Source organism: Rhinopithecus bieti, unplaced genomic scaffold, assembly GCF_001698545.2.
Source record: "Rhinopithecus bieti isolate Rb0 unplaced genomic scaffold, ASM169854v2 scaffold_12049, whole genome shotgun sequence".
Taxonomy (NCBI): domain Eukaryota; kingdom Metazoa; phylum Chordata; class Mammalia; order Primates; family Cercopithecidae; genus Rhinopithecus; species Rhinopithecus bieti.
In genome coordinates this window covers 2,334,239-2,355,356 of record NW_016807278.1, presented here as the reverse complement: position 1 = coordinate 2,355,356, position 21,118 = coordinate 2,334,239, and the positions used below count along the sequence as shown (strand labels likewise).

Below are 21,118 nucleotides of genomic sequence, written 5' to 3'. Positions count from 1 at the left end.
GGGTGTTTAATTTTTAATGCTCCCTACCTCATACCTGTGTTCGGTCGAGGCAGATAAGCAGTCTGGTTTCCTTTTGTTTTCATTTTAAACTTTGGAGATGATAACTTTTGGTACCTTAGTCCCACTTCTATTTTGTCATGACAGCTCCAGGCACTGTGATGAATTAAGTGCATTGGAAGAAATCATCTTGGGAAAGGGGCAAACAAAAAAATAAGAGACTCTGTATAAAGCACCTCCATAGAGGTTGGGGAGGTAGGGGAAGAGGAGAGAATTTTTATCTTTGCCAAAGAGATCTGAATGGTGTTTAGTGACAGTCCGTGGTTTCAGGGGCTCCTGTGGTCTCCCTCTGGTCCTTTAGCACTGTGGACCATCTTACTGTGCACTGTGAATTTCTGCTACAGTGCCCTGGGATCTGTGATTATAGGGTGGGAAGGGCCAGTGAAAAGTAGTAGTTAAGCAGCAATTTTAAAACTGTAATTGAAAAATAACCTAAAAATGGACATTGCCTCACAGGAGGCTCATGCAGATACATTGAGGGCCTTCTCAACTGTTCTACACACCTGTGGGACCTTCGGGGAAAATCTCAGTAGACACTCCCACAACAGGAACACAACAGTTCAGTCCCATTCTTCAGCCACTTGGAGCTTGAATTCCTGTTGAACCACTCGAGTTCCTGTTTCGATTCATTTGTCCTTATCGTCCAGTCTTTTGCCGCTAACAGATTCCCTGCTTGTTGGGAGGAGATACTGGGGTTGCTAAGCCACAGAGAGTGCTGGCTGACCAAAAGTACACCAGAATTCTACAGCAAGAAAACCCAGTTCCATTGCATATGGGAGGAGATGGGAAGCTTAGGGAAATACTGCAGACAGGGAACACACATTCCTGTTAAAAATACAGCATACAGGCCAGGAGCGGTGGGTGGCTCATGCCAGTAATCCCAGCACTTGGGTAGGCCAAGGTTGGTGGATCACTTGAGGCCAGGAGTTTGAGACCATCCTGGCCAACATGGTAAAATCCTGTCTCTACTAAAAATACAAAAATTAGCCAAGTGCAGTGGCACACACCTGTAGTCTCAGCTACTTGGGAGGCTGAGGTGGGAGGATCGCCTAAGCCCAGGAGGTTGAGGCTGAGGCTGCAGTGAGCCATGATCATGCCACTGTGCTCCAGCCTAGGCTACAAAGCAAGACCCTATCTCAAAACAAAAACAAAAACAAAAAAAGTGTGAATGTGTGGTAGATACTTCTGAGGCCCAGGATGAGTGGCCAAGCTTAAGGGTGTGCTGGTTCTATCCTGATACGTGATGGAAGCCTGAAGGCATGGGAGGAAATTACCGACCTCCCTACCTCTCTCACCCCTTGTGCAGTGGGAAGAATTGACCCTTTCCTGAAAGGAGGTGTCTGGGGATGCTGACCCGGGCTTTCCCCCTGGATTTCCCCTAAGGTTCTCTTTCCTCTCACAAAAGCCCCTTTAAGTAATTTCCCCGGAGATTTCTGAGCAGTATTAATATCTTTCCCTGAAGAAAAAGGGGGAGCTCCAAATTCCATCATTCCCCTCCTGGTTTGAAGCACTTTTGACTCAAGACTCATTTGGGTTCCAGCTCATGTTTTAGTCACACCATGCACTGGTCTTCCTGCCTACTTAGTGAAGAGCAGGAAAAATAATTTGAAGCCAGATATCTGAGAGAAAGTCACAGCTGAGTCCTGTGTGGTTCTCCCTGCTGGCTCTCCGCCTTTCCTGGTGGTCCCAGGCAGCTTCCTCCCACTGTGAGTGGCCTGTGTTCCTTCAGCGCTCCTGCGGAGAGCCCACTAGAGAAGGGTTCATGCAGTCAGCAGATACTGACCACCTTCAGCAGGAAAGGTGCTGCTGAATTAAATTATGAAATATGCTTATAAAAGTGCCTGAAAACGTGTGCAATTTAAATAACAGAAGCAAAACAGACACCTCGTCTACCTAAGTCAAGAAAAAAAAAAATTGACATTCCCGAGAAGCCCGTGCTTGTTTTCTATTTGTTTATTTCTTACATATATATTTTTTCAAGGCTCAGGGTTTTGATAAAATTTATAGGTCTCAGTTTCTCCTTTTTTTTTTTTTAAAGGTTAGTCAAGCGAAGCAGTGGGAGTGGAGAGTTTCTTCATTTTTTAAATGAAGGAGAAGACAAACTACTTCATAAGAACGTGGGTGGGATGAAGATGTGTGCATTTCCTGGGGCTCTCCAGGAGCTTATGGTTGGGATGGCTCTCTGAGGGCCTGCTGCATCTTGAGGCCCCAGTAGATATGTTAAGGCTTGAAGATTCCTGCAATCTCAGGTGGGAGCCAGACGCCTGGGGTAAGTTTCATCAGAGGAGGTAGAATTGAGGTATGCCTAAAAACAAAGAATTGGGAAATTGGTTATTTGGCCTCACCTCCAGGTGAGCTTCTAGGTCAAATAGGATGAAATACTTGCAAGAAAACCATAGTGGAAATACACATAAGTTTAAGGGTGCTTAATGCATCATGCAGTGCAATCAGAAACTTATGGGGATTTATCAGGAAAGTTGTACTGCAAGAGGTGGGTTTAGAGCAAGATTTTTTTTTGTTTGTTTGAGATGGAGTCTCATTCTGTCTCGCTCAGGCTGGAGTGCAGTGGCACAATCTCAGCTCACTGCAGCCTCTGCCTCCCAGGTTCAAGCGATTCTCCTGTCTCAGCCTCCCGAGTAGCTGGGACTACAGGCATGCACCACCATACCCAGCTAATTTTGTATTTTGAGTAGAGATGGGGTATTCATCATGTTTGCCAGGCTGGTCTGAAACTCCTGACCTCAGGTGATCCACTCTCTTTGGCCTCCCAAAGTGCTGGGATTATAAGCGTGAGCCACTGCGCACAGCCTAGAGCAGGATTTTAAAGAAGGGGTGGAACGTTTATTACCAAACAAGAGAAGAGGGGCTTTCCAAATGGGGGGAGTGAGGTAGCAAGTGCTTTTGTAGAGTCTTTGCCCTGTTTGACTAGAATGGTCAGGAACAATGGAGGGTAGTGCAAATGCTGAAGTTATCTGTTTTGTCCCGCTTGCACCTTATATGAGGCAGGCAGAGGGTTGGAAGGCCCAGGATTGCCCCATCCCCACCCCCTCCAACCTTCAGTAATATTCAGAGCAGCCCTGTATGTGGGCTCTGGGGGAACTGGTGACCGATGGGAAAGCATGTGGCAAACGAAGCTCCCTGTTCTCCTGCCACATATTGAGTTCTAGATTAATTCCCAGCTGCCCTAGTTGTTCTAGTGGGAACTGTCTGGCAGGCTCAGTATTTACAGAATGTGCTTCTTTTTGTGTATCTAATTGTGTCTTCACTGCCAATCCCATTAAGAATTTCCTTCAGGCCGGGCGCGGTGGCTCAAGCCTGTAATCCCAGCACTTTGGGAGGCCGAGACGGGTGGATCACGAGGTCAGGAGATTGAGACCATCCTGGCTAACCCGGTGAAACCCCATCTCTACTAAAAAATACAAAAAACTAGCTGGGCAAGGTGGCGGGCACCTGTAGTCCCAGCTACTCGGGAGGCTGAGGCAGGAGAATGGCATAAACCCGGAAGACAGAGCCTGCAGTGAGCTGAGATCCGGCCACTGCACTCCAGCCTGGGTGACAGAGCAAGACTCTGTCTCAAAAAAAAAAAAAAAGAATTTCCTTCAACAAGGAGTTGAAACGTCTGATAGGACCTAAATTTTGGGTTGAAGTTTTAAAAGAGTATGGGGTTATCAGGAGCTGGGGAAAAGGGCTCAGGCAGCTTCTCAGTGGTGGTCTTAAAGGCCAACTCAAAACTCATTTCTGTTTCCATCTCTCCCTTAAGAAATGGCATCTGCCTCTGAAATCCCCGTAGACTACTAGCATGGTACATTTTTGGAATGAGGCCATAACTGGACAGGGTCCACCTTTGTCAGCCAAACACTTAAGTCTGTCTTCATGTAAGAAGTTAGAACAAAGCTGTTGGGGATAACAGGTATGTTTTGTGACTATGCTAGAAAAACAGTTATTTGGCTGGGTGCAATGGCTCACACCTGTAATCCCAGCACTTTGGGAGGCTGAGGCAGGGAGATCACAAGGTCAGCAGTTCGAGACCAGCCTGGCCAGCATGGTGAAAACCCGTCTCTACTAAAAATACAAAAAATTAGCCAGGCATGATGGTGTGTCCCTATAGTCCCAGCTGCTTGGGAGGCTAAGGCAGGAGATTTGCTTGAACCCAGCAGGCAGAGGTTGCAGTGAATCGAGATCACGCCATTGCACTCCAGCCTAGGTGACAAAGCAAGACTCTTTCTCAAAAAAAAAAAAAAAAAAAAACAATTATTTTCAAACCAAATGACTAAAGGCTTCCTTATTCCAGCCAGGTTAACTGAGTGATGTCCACCAGGGAAAACAAAGCTGGCTATAAGGACATGAGCCCCCCCACCCGAGCCCTCCCTAAGCCATTCTTGAAGACATCACACACATTCTGGCTCCTTGGCCTGTGTTCATCTCCTCCCAAGCCAACTCAGTCTTGGCGGTTACTAAGATAATAGAGTGAGAAGAGGGTTAAACTGCAGCAGGAGAAATCTGAGTTAGACACAAGAAAAGGCTGTTGGAGCATTTGAAATATTTGTGAAAGGTTATGTCTTTGGAAAAGATAGCCATCTAAGGATTAAAATCACCTTTGTAAGATGGATTTGTATAGACTTGGATAGTGGCTGCTCAGAAAATAAATGAACAAATAATTTACATAGCAGTCTTCCATGTTTGTGTTAAGGCCTCTGCCAGGTAATGTTAGGGACACAGATGTAGGTGCTGTAGCTCCTGCTGTCCAGTCACTCATATTGCCCTCAAAGGTTCCGTCCATCAGCAGGTGAGAAGTTGGATAACAGTTGGAGAGAGCACTGGAAGCGATGTCACAAGGCAGTACACGATTAATTGCAAAATGAGTGGTGCAGATAATGAGCGCTTATGTGTTCAGAGCAGGGTGAAATCGCTGCAGACTGGTGTGATCAGAGAGGGCTTTATGGAGTGGCGAGGTGGTGAAGGATGGGTAGGATGCAAAGAGGCAGAGAGGGCACACTATGCTGGGAACTTTAATAAAAGTCTTCTATGTTGGTGTGTGCTGAATCAGTTCTGCCTAAAGACATGGTGGATGAGGTGACCTTTTCCCACTTGCTTTGGCTCCAGGCAGAATTCTCTAAGCAATGAAGGAGAAAGGAATCAAAATAAAATTGAGAATGGGGGAATTATTTGCCTGTGTGCCCATGAGTTGAGTTTTTTTTTTTTTTTTTTTTTTTTTTTTTTTTTTGTCAGCTGTGAGGCTGAGAAAGAAATAAATGATTCCAAAAAGCTTTCATCACTGGGTTTCCAATAGAAACTCCAAGTGGGCCTGAGCAGTTGCAGCTGCCTACTGTACACCACTGTGGTCATCAGCGCCAAACCTGGGGTAATCGTTCCTCTCCTGCTCCCACCCAGGCTCCCCACCCAGAACTTCTTAAGGGCAATTGGAGACTTCTTCAATCCACTTCGGATCCTGAGAGTAGAACTCTGTGGGTTTTTACAGTGATTAGTTCTCTAATGCTGGCCCTGTTTCCATAGAGACCCTATAAATAGAGGAACGTTGGCGACCTAGGCTGGCAAAGGCTCAGGGTGACCCAGTCACCCCACTGAACCCTCACAGCCAAACTGTTGGTAGGGCAGAAGGAGTTTCAAACCCAGGTAGGAGGAAGGGCTATGCAGTCAGCTGCCAGGTGGGATAATTAGCTATAGATTAGTGTGACTTTAAGCTTTCCTGGGATTTGTGGAGAACACAGGGACCTGTAAAAATTAGAAACCACTTTTGGTCATTTTTAGCCAGATGGTGCCAGTGACACTGTACCCCGAGGCATTTTAGTTTTGGATTTATGCAGCTGTGTTTGCAGATTTTGGAGCAAACTTCCCCTTTGGGAGACCCACACCCAGGGAGAAAGACGGATGAAGCCCAACTGTTCAGAAACCACAGCCTTCTCAGGAAGGATCTTTCAGAAGCCATCTAGTCCTCCCTTTCTTCCTGAAAGGGCAATGTCACCCAAGGAGATGGGGTCCTTCCTGCCCTTTCAGATAGTTCCAGGAGAGGGACAGCCAACTCCCCTCACTTCCTTCCCCAGGGCAACTCACCCTGGGAGGCTCTCCTTTCTGACTACCTTCTGGCCAATTCTGGGGACGGCACTTCTTGCTTTGGTCTTATGGATCATGAAAGCCCTGTTTGTGTCCCACCTCTCGGCTCTCTACTACATGGCTTCATTTGGCCACCAGAATGGTTTCTGGCAGCCAGGGAAAAGCAAAAGTCAATGTGGAAAAGCAAGTGACATTTTAGGAGCTGGAACCTGTTAGTCAGAGCAGGTGGTGCTTTCTGTTGCGTTGGCGGCTAAGTTCCCTTAAGCTAGTCACCATGGTTTTCCTCACTTCTGAAACTTGTAGCTGGTTATGTGTATGTGCTGAGTTTTTTTTTTTTTTTTTTTTTTTTTTTTTAACACTTACTGTGTTATGTCAAAACTCCTTAACCATCTCCTCCCTGACACCCACATACAGAAGCAGCCCAGCCCATGCGTCACTTTGCTGTTCCCGCCTCGCACCTTATCAGTAAGGAAAAACCCCTTCATTTGGAGCAATCTCCTCTCTCCGCACATTGTTCTTTGACTTCTTTTTTGTTCTTTCCCTCCTGCCTGCCACAGACTTTGATAGATTCCTTGGTCTGCTGGGGCAAAGGTCCTGGGGTCTCCTGGTCACTTTCCTTAGGTTTCCTTCACCTACAGGACAGCTCAGGGAGGTGGAAAGTAAAGACTTTATAGTTGAGGGTCTTGTCCTATAACATGGGATGGGCAGATCACAACTGCAGTTCAGGGGACCTAACAACCCTTGACCCAGGCATTTTTGTTTTGCTCCTGCCTTTGATACTGTTCTGGGACGCATGCAAATACCCTATCTACTTTAGTCTTGAAATCAGTGTATGGGGCCGGGCGTGGTGGCTCATGCCTGTTATCTCAGCACTTTGGGAGGCCGAGGTGGGCGGATCACCTGAGGTCAGGAGTTCAAGACCAGCCTGGCTAACATGGTGAAACCGCATCTCTACTAAAAACACAAAAATTAGCCAGGTGTGGTGGTACACGCCTGTAGTCCCAGCTCCTCGGGAGGCTGAGGCAGGAGAAGTGCTTGAACCTGGGAGGTGGAGGTTGCAGTGAGCCAAGCTCACACCATTGCACTCCAGCCTGGGCAACAGAGCGAGATTCTGTCTCAAAAAAAAAAAAAAGAAATCGGTGTATGGGCCCATGAAGGTAAATTCAATTAGAAGTTGGTTTCTCTGTGTGGCTTGGATGAGCCACTTAGCTATGCTGTGCTTCCGCTTCTTCATCTGCAAAATAGACTGATGCTGTGATGTCTCACATTTCTAGCTCCTGAGATTAGGCTAGTGTCAGATTATAATGACAGTATAAATCGGAATGCACTTTGCAAAATGCTGTTGTATAAATTTTAAAAGCAAATTGACCAAAGATTTTAGGCTCCAAGGCAATATAGCAGACATTGGTGGCTGCCATAGCTCTCCCTGGCACCTCCACCGGCCTCCCAGGGATAGGGGAAAGGAAATGCCTCAGAACTCTAGGACCTCTGCTGAAGTCTTTAGAAGGGAAACTCTTTCTGCCTGAGTGGATCCTCAGTGTTGGAGAAGCCAGTTTCGGAATGGGGGGAGAAGAGGAAGGGACCTGGAATAGAATGCTAGAAAGACAATCTGTATTATGGAATGTGACGATTTGGCAGAGGCAGCTGGCCCCATCACAGTACCTGGAGGGAGGTCTCACATCAGCTTGGGCCTGGGGAAGAGGGAGGTGTCCTGGCGTGTCCCTGTTCTGGAGACTGCAGGATCTGGTCCGTTCCAAGTCCATGGCAGAGTTGACATCTTGGTTCTTCCCAGCACAGACTCAGGTGAGCCTTGTGATCCTGCCTCAAGCTGGCCCCCAGGGGATGGTAACTCCTGTGGGAAAACCTGGCATTGTGTAACTTAGCATCTCGAGGGCCGCCCCAGAACTCAGTTCTTGAGAGGGAATCGTGGTAGCCTTAATTTCCTCATCTCTAAAAGGAGATGTTCCAGTTGTTGGTTTTGTTACTATTTAGGAAAACCAGATGGGATAATGCAGGATACAAAGCTTCTTTAAAATGAAAAACCGTTAGTTCGTGATGAGTTGTGATGATGTAATTTATCTGGTCTGTAAAATGGGTGATGTAAGGGCCTCACCTACTTTGAAGATTCTGGGGGTGCTCAAATGAGGTGAAAAATGAAAATCCTAAAATTTTACACAAATACGTAATAGTGTAGTTGTTTGTATCCAGCTGTAAGTGCAGCCATCTGCACAAACTCAAGGCTGAGTTGTAAAGTAACCTAAGAGTGGGGTCAGCTCATTCAGAGGATTCAGGTTGCTTTTTCTTGGTTTCTATATGGTCTAGATTTTCTGCTCTGTAAGGTTGTTTCTAGGGAAAAAAAAAAAGAAAATCCAGTCTGTGTCATTTTTTGGAACATTTTTTAAAAGATTGAGGCTGCCTGGTAAGATTGTAGGTTGTTCATCACAGGAAATCCTGCTATGGCTCATTGAGTCCCACATGGCTGGGTCCTGAGTTTTCCTCTAAGGAGCTGCAGAATGTGAGGTGTCTCCTGGTCCTCCAAGTCTCACCCCTCCTCCCAACGGCTCCAAAGCTCTCATAGAGGGCTCAGCCTGGCCAGATAAGCCGTCCCCTGACAGAAGCAGCTGTCTGGAATTATCCCACAGTTGCTCGCCCTGGCAGGCCATCCAGCTGCCCCTCTGGGAGCAGTCTTGCCGGAGGAGCAGCTGGAGAATCTCAGCGACAGGGCTGAGAGGAAAGGCTGTGGCCAGGGCAGCACCGGGTTGCAGGGCCTCTGTGGGTCTAAGGGGAAAGACACTCACTTGGATAGCTTGTTCCGATGTGTATGCTAAAGAATTGGTCACGTTACTGACTATGTCACGAGGTTTGCTCATAGAAGTAAAGTTTATTTCATTGCCAACCATATCAGGAATGAGATTGGCTGCAAATAACAGAAAATCATACTAGAGTTGTGTAGACAAAGATGGGTTTATTTCATGCCACAAGAATCCCAGGATAGTTGTTCACAGCTGGTTTGGTGGCTCCATAGACTTTCAAGTTCCCAGGACTGTCCCTTGGGCTCCCCCGTCTGTGTGCAGGCCCTCATCATCAACCATGTCACCTTGTGGTTGCAGAATGGCCACTGCATCTCCAGGCACTACATTCCCATTCCAGATGGGAAGATGTGGAAAGGACCAGTGCCTTTATCAGGAAAGCAAAAGTGTTCCCAGAAACTCACCTTGCTTTTTGTTGGCCCAAACTGTCATGTGGCTACTCCTAGCTGCAAGGGAGTCTGATGAGGCAGGAATTTTTAGCAAGGTGAGTTAAGTCCTTGCAGTTTGGTTGGTAAGAAAGAAAGAGAAATAGATATTGGGTAGGCAGTTAGCAGTGTCTGCTACAACAGTATAACCTGATTGTATGACCCTGATTTTCCTGGGGGAATGTTGGAATTGGGCATCTTTGGAAATCAATGCTTGGTGGCCTGAAAGAGCTGGTACAGCTTGAAGGGATGTCTAACTTGGAAGGAGGGAAGGACTGGGGGTGGGGGTATCAATCTAGAGGGATACAACCCCATGAGCCAAGTGCTATCTATGTATGCCATTAAGCCTCAGACTGAAGCCCTGAGAGCATTATTCCTAGAAACTCTGAATCTACATTTTGATTGGGAATGTCCTGTGGAAAACCGTGGGGGCACATCTCTTTGGGAATGAAAGGATGGGTCTGGGTTGCCACCTTTTCGCAAAGTGACCTTTTATGCATGACATGCCATCTATAGAGATCTTCCAGGTTCAGATGGCTGCATTAGCTATGCCAGTCCACCAAGGACAGACCCTTCACCTTCACCCCCACACTGACTAGGCAATCAAGAGCTTTCCACTCACCAGGGTTCTTCATCTCTCCCCCTTCAGAAAATCCAGCAGCTGTCAGAGGGCTCCATGTTTGGCCACGGTCTGAAGCACCTGTTCCACAGCCGCCGTCGGTCTCGGGAAAGGGAGCACCAGACGTCTCAGGATTCCCAGCAGCAGCAGCAGCAGCAGCAGCAGCAGCAGGGTATGTCCGACCATGACTCCCCAGATGAGAAGGAGCGCTCTCCGGAGATGCACCGCGTCTCCTACGCCATGTCCCTGCACGATCTGCCTGCCCGGCCCACTGCCTTCAACCGTGTGCTGCAGCAGATCCGGTCCCGGCCCTCCATCAAGCGGGGCGCCAGCCTGCACAGCAGCAGTGGGGGTGGCAGCAGCGGGAGCAGCAGCCGGCGCACCAAGAGTAGCTCCCTGGAGCCCCAGCGTGGCAGCCCTCACCTGCTGCGGAAGGCCCCCCAGGACAGCAGCCTGGCCGCCATCCTGCACCAGCACCAGTGCCGTCCCCGCTCTTCCTCCACCACTGACACTGCTCTGCTGCTGGCCGATGGCAGCAATGTGTACCTCCTGGCTGAGGAGGCCGAAGGCATCGGGGACAAGGTGAGGTGGGCCTTCTGGGGCAGGGGGAGACTCAAAGGCAAGGGCCATCTGCTGAGGGGCCTTGAGATCTGGGGAGCTGAACCGGGGGCCCTGCCTGGCAGATCCTGACACCCTGCCGCCTGCAGAGTTATCTGCCTTGGTTAAAGGAGTCAGATATGACTAGGCCAAAAACAAGAGATGATTCCCAGGATGGCTAATTTTTGTTTCCTCAGGGTTTTGTTTTTCAAAATTGTGTTTTGTTCATACTGGTATTAATGTTGACTTGTTTTCCTTAAATGGGCTATCAAGAAGCAATATGTATAGTAGTTTAAAGCATAGACTGGAAGCAACCCTGGTTCTGCCACTTACTCAGTTAACCTCTTTATGCTTGTGTCACCAGTTGAAAATGAGGATAATAATAGTACAGTTGTAGGACTAAATGAGTTAATATATATAACATACTTGGAATAGAGCCTGGAGTAGTATCATCTTTACTTTTGGCACCAACCAAAGAAGATAGGGAATCCATGAAGGGTGATTTGGGAAGGAGAAAAGCTAGTTTGGCACTTCATGAATTTATATATTCGTTCTTTTATTCATGTAACAAGTATCTATTGAATTATTATTTTGTGCTACAAGAATGAACAAGCCAGTGTTGCTGTCCTTGTGGAGCTCACTCTAGAGGGGGCACGAGTGGGTGAATGAACAGAGAGATGGGAGCTGCTGTGGGAGCTTCAAGGGAGAGGGGACTTGAGGGGAGAGCGAGGAGCTGGCAAAGACCTGTTTGAGGAAACCATTGAGCTGAATCTTAAATAATTTAGCCAGGCAAGAACTGGGAGAGGGGAAGGGGGAAGGAAGGGCGTAGGATGTACAAAAGCACACAAGCTGGTGCTTGGGGCTACTGGGGGTTCATTATGGCCAGAGCATCTAGCACTTTTGGGGATTGACAGGTAGGCAGAGGCCACATCACAAAAGGCCTTGCCATGTTGAGTCTGGGAATAGTGTGAAGCTATCAAGGGGTGCTAGGCAGGAAACTGGCAGGACAAGGTCCCTCTAGGTCTCAATATAAAGAGTAGATTCGGGCAGGTACGTGACTCACACCTGTAATCCCAGAACTTTGGGAGGCCGAGGTGGGCGGATCACTTGAGGTCAGGAGTTCAAGATCACTATGGCCAACATGGTGAAACCCCGTCTCTACTAAAACTACAAAAATTAACCAGGCATGGTGGTGGGCGACTGTAATCCCAGCTACTCGGGAGGCTGAGGCAGGAGAATTGCTTGGACCTGGGAGGCGGAGGTTGCAGTGAGCCAAGATCAAGCCACTGCACTCCAGCCTGGGCGACAGAGCAAGACTCAGTCTCAAAAAAATAAACAAATAAAGAGAAATAAAAGAAATGAGGGAATTCTGTAGTTGAGGAATCACAGGAGAAGGAGCGTGTTTTGAGGGGAAGGTGATGAGTTCAGTTTTGGACCTGCTGAGTTGCAAGTGCCTTTGGGAGCTGTCTAGCTAGGGAGGACCAGCTAGTAATTGGGTCTGTGGGGTAGGGTCCTGGGCCGGGGCCAGTGCTCTGGGAGCTGGCACTGAGGTTGAAATCATGGGTATGGGTGAGGTCTTCAAAGGAGGATGTGTCGAATGAGAAGGAGGCCGTGGACAGATCCAACTGACATATAAGTGGCAGGCCAAGCACCAGGAGCCTGTGAGAGAGCAGTCAGATGGATAGAAGTAAACTTGCAGCAAAACAAAAGAAAAATGAGCTTGAAGGAGGAGGAAGTAATCAGAGTGAAATGCATAGAAGGGGCAGGTCACATCTGGGTTTGGAAATGTGCACAGGCAGTAGCCAGCAGTGGCTGTCATTGGGAACCATGACCTAAAGCCAGCTTCTGTGGATTAAGGAGAGGGTGGAAGTGGAGGCAGGTGTGTAGCTTGGCTGGGAAGAAGGAGGGCATCAGGTGGAGGCAGTCTGGTTTTGTTGGTTTTTTTGAATCGGGAAGCACCTGAGCCCACCTCTATGTTGACTGGAGAGGGACCTATTAGGGAGAGACTGAAGATAGCAGTGAGGAAGGGGAATTCTCACTGGGGTGAGGTCAGTGAGTAGGTGAAAGGGTGTGAGATCCAGATGTCAGCATGGTCCTTGGTCACAAAGAGTCACTTCTGGGAGGCAGAAATGAATTCTTACTTTGTTTTTATTTTCTATGGGGGAAGAAACCAAAGGTGCAACTGTTTATTGCGAATAGTAGGGGTGGTGGGAAGGGCTGGCTTGAGAAGGGCAGTAAAGTTTTGGCTTGGGGCAGAGCAAGGCTCTGAGCAGGAACTCACAGGTGACCTGTCTGGTGTTGTAGAGGCTCCTAATTTGTGCTGGCAGCACCCTAGTGGTTGCAAATTGTTTCCTCTGTAGTGGTCCTAGCCAGAGGGTAGGAACAGAGCTGAACGATTATCTGGCTAATCCAGGGTTGGGGGTTGCTGGAATGGCATGTAAGGGTGACAAAGGAGTTGGGGGTTTGGGTCAGAGAATGCTCAAAGGGTTGGACCTTGAAACCTTGGCTAGCAGAGAAGGAGGTGGGGATAGGAGAAGGCTGATGAATGTGGAGAAAAGGAGATGGGGGTACTGAGGGAGTGAGGGAGCAGGTATGTTAAGAATAAAGAGGAGTGAGAGATAGGAGAGGGCATTGGAGTTTACGATTTGGGGGATGGTAGGGAAGACAAAGGTCCGAGTATACTCATAGAGCATGACAAACAAGGAATGAATGGAAAGATAATTTGCAGTGGCAAGAGCTGAGAGGCTAGGTTGTGGGATGGGCTGTCCACATGACATGGAGATGCCCCCTAGGACAGTGGTCCGACAGGAGGGCAGCAGGTAGCTTTGATGACTGGAGGGTGGGGGAGAAGAGTGCAATGGCAGGGACCTCAAAGGAGGCCGTGCTGAAGCAACACTGAGTACAGCAGAATGCTGGTCCCATCTCCAGAGGACACAAAATGAGGGAGGAAGAGGAAGAAAAAAATCACTGCGATTAATGCAGGCTCCAGGGCAAGTGGAGCTGCAGTAAGAGCCTGCAGGGGCCCAAGTGCCTGACTATGGGCAGGAGGCAGCTTGTTTGTTGTGGAAGGAGGAGTCTGGAAGGTCCAGTGGGAGGGCAGATGAAAGAGAAGACAGCTCAAGTGGAAGTGGGAGAAGGAGACATGATGGAAGACCAAACAATTCTACATTTGGGGCGTGTGAGGCCCCGTGGGTTTTCCAGCATCAAAGTCCCAAGGGAAACTCTGATATAAAGTTGTTTTTACCTTAGATGATCACCAGAGCTGATCCATCTCCACATATAGTTTTAAATTGTCCTCTCATCAACACAGACTGTTTCTCAAGTTCTTGTGCATGCTGACATTTGAAAATGTTTGGATGTTCATTCATTCAACAAGCATTTGTGTATATGCCGTGTGCCTGGCACTGTATAGCAGCTCGGGTTTGGTTTTGTACTTTTCCGACGTAGAAAGTGCTTTTGTAGACATTGTTTTATGAATTCCTTAAAGCAATCCTGTGAGACAGCTAAGCCAGGTGAAGATATCCCAATTTTTTTTTTTTTTTTTTTGAGACAGAGTCTTGCTTTGTCACCCATCTCTGCTCACTGCAACCTCCACCTCCTGGGTTCAAGTGATTCTCCTGCCTCAGCCTCCTGAATAGCTGGGATTATAGATGCCCACCACCTCGCCTGCCTAATTTTTGTATTTTTAGTAGAGATGGGGTTTCACTATGTTGGCCAGGCTGGTCTCAAACTCCTGACCTCAGGTGATCTGGCTTTCCTCAGCCTCCCAAAGTGCTGTAAACTGGGTGTGAGCAGGGCATCTGGTTCAGAAGCTGTCCAACTACTCTGGGGTTGGGGCAGAGTAGCTGGATTCTGGATTGGTTTCAAAGATCAAGCCACAAAGGTTTCTGATGATTCTATGTGGTGTGACAGAAAGAGAGAAGTCAAATGTGGTTCACAGATTTGCGGCCTGGCAGCCAGAAAGAAGAAATGGCCAATAACTGAGTCAAGGAAGATGGCAAATGGAATGAGTACCTGGCAAGGGGTGTGAGGTGGGGAGGCAGAAATCAGAGCTACGTTTGGGGTACCTTCAGTTTGAAGTGGCTATTAAACGTCCACGTGGAAATGCCAAATAAGCAGTCAGCTGTACGAGTCTGGAGTTCTGGGGAGAGATCCAAGCTAGAGGCATAAATTTGGGAGTTGTCAGCATATAGATAGTATTTAAAATGATGGGACTGAACCATTTGCAAGCCTAGCCTCCAGTGGGGAGAAGTCTGTTCTCAGAGTGAGGAGCTCTGCACGCGTTGGCTAAAAGGGTGGCGTGGCTTTGTGAAATTGAGAGCTGGAGGAGCCCAGCAGAATGAACCAGGTTGTTCAGCCCTTAATGAGCAGACACTCTGCGTGTAGAGGCAGCCAGGCCCACCTCTCATGGGTGAGTCAATGAATACATTTTAAAAATCAAATTAGAAAAATCCTGTCAAGCAGGAGTCTCCGGTATGCAGCTATTTTATGAGGAGGGAAACCGTGCACCTTGCTGTCTTTGGTTCTCTAGGGCTCCCATGAAGACCTCCTGAGCAGGGGGAAGATGTTGGGGTGGGCAGTGGGCACTGACAGAAGCTGGTGAAAGACTGGATGTTTGCAGGGGCCTGGGGGAAGCGGGACCTGGGGGAAGCATTAGCTGGGAAGCTTCTCTGTGGGGCTCTGCCATGTGGCTCACCATGCCTGAGATATCCAGATGGGAGGGGGGAACTCTTTTTTTGCTGCTTATGGAAGACGAGACCCAGAGACTTTGGGTGACCTGATGAGGGGACAGTTCTCTGGGTTCAGGGTGATAATGGGGGAAATGGTTGTTCTTGTGACTATTTCATATCCTTCTTTAGAACCCTCAGCTTTGTTAGGTGTATGACCTGGTTGATCTTTATAATTATACATACCTGTGAAGTTGGCAGAGCAGGTGTTATCTCCATTTTACAGATGAATAGACTAAGGCCTAGGAGAATCAAGAGACTGCTTGTCTATGGCACCCAGCTAGGTCTTGGCAGGGAGACAAGGGATCCTAGTCTGTACCCAAGACTCATCTGAGAGGTGACATCACTGAACCCAGCTGGGGACCATTTTATGCAAAGTCTATGGAGAGCAGGTTTGCCTCAGCCCGAGGGGGATGATTTTATCTCTTAGTTGCTGTTTCCCCTTGAGGAACCTAGATTTCCTGACCTGGAGCTATCCTTCCAGGAATGGGCGTGGCCCTGGGGATCGTGAGGAGAGAAAGGTGCTTCCCTGTCACAGAGGAAAAGGGTCTTCCAGCCATCAGTAAACCCTACTCTGTCAGCTGACTCCCCCACACCCAGAGGCCCTGGGCTGGTGTGAGAAGCAGTAGTGGTTTTGCCCTGATCTCTGGGCATGAATAGGAGGTATTCTTCTCTCCCTAGTAAACACAGCCCCACATGCTCTCTGCAAGATCCCTGGGGGTTACTAGCGTCTATTTTTAATTCATAAGCCTCCCCCACTCCACACACCCCCTGCCATTGTTTAGAACTCACCAGCTGGCTTTCGGACCAGGGCAGCCCTGTTGGGGTTGAGTTACCACAACACCCTAGAGGCAGCTAAAGTTCCTCAGCTGTCCTGGAGAGGCTCACCCTAGCCCCATCCCAAGAAAGTAGGGGACCTCAAGCCCCAAGGGGAGCAGGGTGTGATGGGGGACAGATAGGGGCTCACGGTCCAGGGAAGCAGCTCAGCCTTGGTGATGGTAATTTGGCTGTTGGTTGTTCCTGCTAGATCCACTTAATTGTCTTTGAGGTTGTGCCTTCAATTACTTTCCTGTTTTAAAAACAAAAACAAAACATTGTTGGCTGGGTGCGTGGCTCCTGCCTGTAATCCTAGCACTTTGGGAGGCCGAGATGGGTGGATCACTTGAGCCCAGGAATTTGAGACCAGCCTGGGCAACATAGTCAGACCCCATCTCTACAAAAAGAATTAAAAAATGAGCCGGGTGTGGTAGCATGCACCTGTAGTCCCAGCTGCTTGGGAGGCTGAGGTGGAAGGATCACTTGAGCCCGCGAGGTTGAAGCTGCAGTCAGGCACGACTGTACCACTGCACTCCAGCCTGGGTGACAGATTGAGACCCTATCTCCATTTTAAAAAATCATCATCTCAGCCTCGCCATTCTGCTTTCTAGTATGTATGTGACACAGAAAAGTAACTGCTGTCTCTGTCTTAGATTTGTAAAGTGGGGAAAAAATTGTCATCAATTGTGGGTGCACTTGGGCATTGGCAGGTGATTAGAGAGTGCAGGTTTTCCATCTGTGTGTTGCCTTAACCTCTGGGAGGCACATGCCCTGGAGACTAGAGAGGGAACCACTGATTATACATCCAGTGGAGATGGAGTTGAGCCATCTGGCTCCTCAGAAAACAGATGAGGTCCCCACCCTCTTCTCCCTCTTCTTTTTTTTTTTTTTCTTTTTTTCTTTAACAGCAGTTCCTGGAAAATGTAGTGTCAGAGGGTTGTATTCCCCTTCTGTCATCTCTCCCAGGCCTGGTTAGGCATCAGTCCCCTCTCGCCTTGTTCAGAACCTCTCCCCAGCTGACCCCTGGGCTTGTGCATGGAGTGTCAGGAAGGGGATGCAGCGCAGGAGTGCTGGGTTTACAGCCAGCCAGCTCCTGACTGTGTCCTGCTCACCCCTTCCCCTCCTGCAGTGTGGCTGAGAAGCAGCATGGGGCAGAGCTGGGAGGGCTTCTGGACAGCTTCGGGAGACTGTGGAGGTGCTGGGGACAGGACTTTATGACAGGCCCTGCTTTGAGAGCAGGCAGGAAGGAAGAGAGGGCCAAGATCTCCCCACTCATGCTGCAGGTAAAGTGAGGAGGGTGGAGAGATGACAATGTCCTGACTGGATGCTTCCCTGTGGCCTCATGGAGGTGTTATCTCCAGGCTCCAGACAGGGAAACCAGTGGAGTTCAGCACATCACCTAAGCCAGAGCAGACTCTGAATGCCCTGTGCTCTCCGTCCACTCCCACACCGGATTTATCCAACAAGATTTCTTCTCTGCCCCAGCATAAATAAGCACCCCTGTTTACTCTGAAGGATGGTGAGTGAGGGGCCCCCCCAACCCCTGGCTCTTGCCAAGAAGACAGATCTTGGCAGCTGTCCAGGGGCCCTGGTTTGTTTATGTCTGGGAGTCTGCTGGTTCAGAGGTGGGTGGGGCGGGCTCTGCTGAGAGAGGTTTCCAAACATGACCACTCAGCCAGCTGGCCATGCGGGCGCCCGATGTATCTGAACTTGTAGGCCAGGTTGCATGGGAGGCTGAAGGGGCCCAGACGGGCCACACTCTGCATGTTCACACGAATGCATCCACCTTCTGAGTCACACCACCATGCAGGTACATGCGCCAGCCTCTGCTGGCCTGCCCTCCCTCACACCCAGGAGTGGTGGAGGGCAACTGCCTCCTCTGTTCCCCTCGCCCATCCCATCTCATCTCTTCTGCCCTTCTTTCTTCCTCTCTGCATGGAAAGGTCCTTTGGGCAGAGGGAGAGCCAGAGGCAGCCAGGCCAGCAGTCTCAGAGGAGCCTTTCAAGGCCGTGCCTGTGCTGCCAGTGGCTTGCCGGGCCAAGGCAGGGCAGCTGTGTGATTTGCCATGAATTGCTGCTCCCTGTCTCAGTGACTCAAAGCCCCTATTCCCCAGAGGCTTTGGGGTCCCAGCACAGCTGTATATCCTCTTGTGCCTGGAGATCTGAGAAGTTTCTTCCTTTAGTCTGATTTGAATTCCTCATGTTCAGTTGAAGCCCCTTGCCTTGTAGGGGTCCTGTCCAATTAGGAGAGGGGCCCAAAGTGAGGACTCTGTGTCTGACCTAAAGCTCTGACACCAGACATCATAAGCTGCAGCATTCTCTTGACTTTTCAGACAGAATCAGACAGCAAGTAACTGGCCTCCAGAATTAGCCTTTATGCATCTTTTCCCCACTAACACCCACTGACTTTCTTTCTAGATTGAAAGTATCGGCCGGGCGCAGTGGCTCATGCCTATAATCCCAGTACTTTGGGAGGCCAAGGCGGGCATATCACCTGAGGTCAGGCATTCGAGACCACCCTGGCCAACATGTGGAAACCCTGTCTCTACTAAAAATACAAAAATTAGCCGGGTGTGGTGGTGGGCATCTGTAATCCAAGCTACTCAGGAGGCTGAGGCAGGAGGATTGCTTGAACCCGGAAGGTAGAGATTGCAGTGAGCCCAGATCGCACCATTACACTCCAGATTGGGCAACAAGAGCAAAACTCAGTCTCAGAAAAAGAAAAGAAAAAAAAGAAAATATCCAGTATTCTCCAGATTAGCTCTGGCATCTGGAAGTACAGAAATTACCAGGATACAGGGGGCAAAATTAGATAACTTCCAAGTTACCTAGCCAAGATGTGAGGTCATGCCTTGTTGATGCCTTTGTCCCCAAGCTCAGGTGAAAACTTGGTGAGAAATAAGCTGTCTGTCTGCAGACACAGGTGGGAGAGGCCAGCCAGATATCTGCCTGGGCTCTCCAAGGCTGCCCAAGGGGAAGGTGTGCTCACGGTTCAGGTGTCAGACCCCGATGCCAGAGCTGGTAGCAGTCAGCAAGAGTAGCTGTCATCGAGTTCCAGACGGTGAGGAGCTGGCGCTTATGATGTGGGCTGGGTCATGGGAGTTGGCTCAGGTCTCCCCGGCTACCCAGCACATTCTTCCCTGGATCTGCCACATCCCTGAGATGAGAAACGTGACCCCAGTCCCCTCTGGTGCCAGATGAGGCAATGGAAATACAGTATCATTAACCTGATCCCTGCTTCTGCCTGTCCTTTTCATAGGCACATTTTGGGCTTTCTCTTTATACCCCACAGAGCAGAGGGCTCTGAAATAGAAGCAAAAATGAATGTACACACCCCATTGCATTCCTTCTAGGCTCCTAGGGAATCAGAAGCTCCCCTGAGCTACAGTAGGGAGTTGGGGGAAGTGAGTGTCGTTTCTGGGGACAGTAGCCTTTTCCTACCTCTCTTCTCTGTCCGGGGACAGGCTCTTGGACCCCTAGCCCATTTCCCAAATCTTTCAGAGGCCAACCTAGAGGCCTCCTGCCTCCTGCTGCTCTTGTCCTTTTTGATCCCCCTCCAGATCAGATTCTGGGAGTTCTCATTCTTCCTTTTCCTTTCCTCTTCCTTACAGTTCTCCAGATACCCCACCACTGGGACCCTAGAACTGGGCTAGTGTCCATAGCTAGTGAATAATTTAGCAGGCTCAGCAGGAGCTGAATCAGACCCAAGGTGATACTGTGACCAGGAGGCCTCCTCTGGGCAGCTGGAAAGGCGAATCCTGCCCTGGAAAGACAAGTGCTCTGTAACATTAACTTCATTATATAAGGTTTCTTCATTGCCTGAGAAGGTAGCTTCAGATCCAAATATAATCTGGGCCCCATGCCTGTCTACTGACTCCTCAGGGGCTCAATGGCTTATGGGCATGCCCCCCAAGAGGTGCCACTCCTGTCCTTTTGAAAGCCTTCCTGGCATCAACAGTCAGCTGAACAGCAAGCTACAGTTTGGAGAATGCATTCACACACATTTCTCGTTTAGTCACATCAGCTCATGGTATGCTCTGAGCCCTTGAGTCAGCAGGAGCACACTAGAATTCAATGTTTCAATCCTCTGCTTTTAGAAAGGAATGATTCCAAATTATTCCTGGCAAGCAGGATGGGGTAGAGGGTGCTCTACTCCCTAAAAGTTGCTCAAAAAGGAAATGTGGCTTCTTCTCCGGGTCACTTTCTCTCAGGCCTGTTCCCAGTAAAGCCTCCTCCAGGGCAAGTGACTGTAAAAGCATGAAATCATCCATCTTTCCTGCCTGCCTGGTACAGATTTTGATTTGCCTAAAAGTGACTTAGGTAAGTGGTTCTGTTCACTGCCCAACATCTGGGCTCATGTCTGTGCCCAAGAAGGACTACCTAAACAGGAGTGTGTGTGGCATTAGACGGGCAGAGGACCATCGGGAGAGATGGCATGCTCCCTCCCTGGAAGCAGCTGAAAGGTGCCCTGGTGTGTGCATGTGGGTGCTGCCCTGCATCTTCCTCCACTCTGACCTAATCTGTCTGCTTTCCCAGCTCACACAGCTGTGCCTATCCATGTACTCCTAGGAAGCCTGCCCACCTTGGTTGCTGCCGTTCATGCTGAAGAATATTATCCTTCCTCTCGCATTTCCCTGGGGGTTAGCAGAGCTCTTTGGTCATGTGTGTTTCTAAGAAGATGCACCTTCTGGCTGGGCTGAAAGTGAATACTTGGGGAGAGAACCTCTGAATAATGACCACTTTGCAAACCTCCATTTCCAAGCAGTCTTGGTGAGCATAAAAGAAGCTGCCAGCCTTTCAAAGAAGAATCCTCACTGGGAGATTTTCACCGCACATTTAGGGCCTGGGATTTTTTTAAGGCCTCACCTTGTATTCTAAGCTACTAAATGTAGCTGCTTTTCAGCGTGGTTCTTTGCTCCTAAAGCCTATGACTTCTCCAGTTTCCCACCCTTCAAAATGTGTGGTTTGTGTTTTTTTTTTTTTTTTTTTTTTTTTT

The 21,118-nt window shown here is 49.0% G+C and overlaps 1 protein-coding gene across 5 annotated transcripts in view; it reads left to right on the top strand.

Moving 5' to 3' along the window:
* TMCC2 (transmembrane and coiled-coil domain family 2) overlaps positions 1 to 21,118 on the top strand; it is a 46,362-nt gene that overhangs the window by 4,284 nt on the left and 20,960 nt on the right. For 4 of the 5 annotated variants that reach the window (XM_017880978.1, XM_017880979.1, XM_017880981.1 and 1 more), the window contains exon 2: positions 10,014 to 10,565. In XM_017880978.1, coding sequence (XP_017736467.1) covers positions 10,014 to 10,565 — 552 coding nt within the window. Of the gene's footprint in view, positions 1 to 10,013; positions 10,566 to 14,763; positions 14,992 to 21,118 lie in introns of those variants that run through there. The other variant, XM_017880982.1, reaches the window with a different exon arrangement.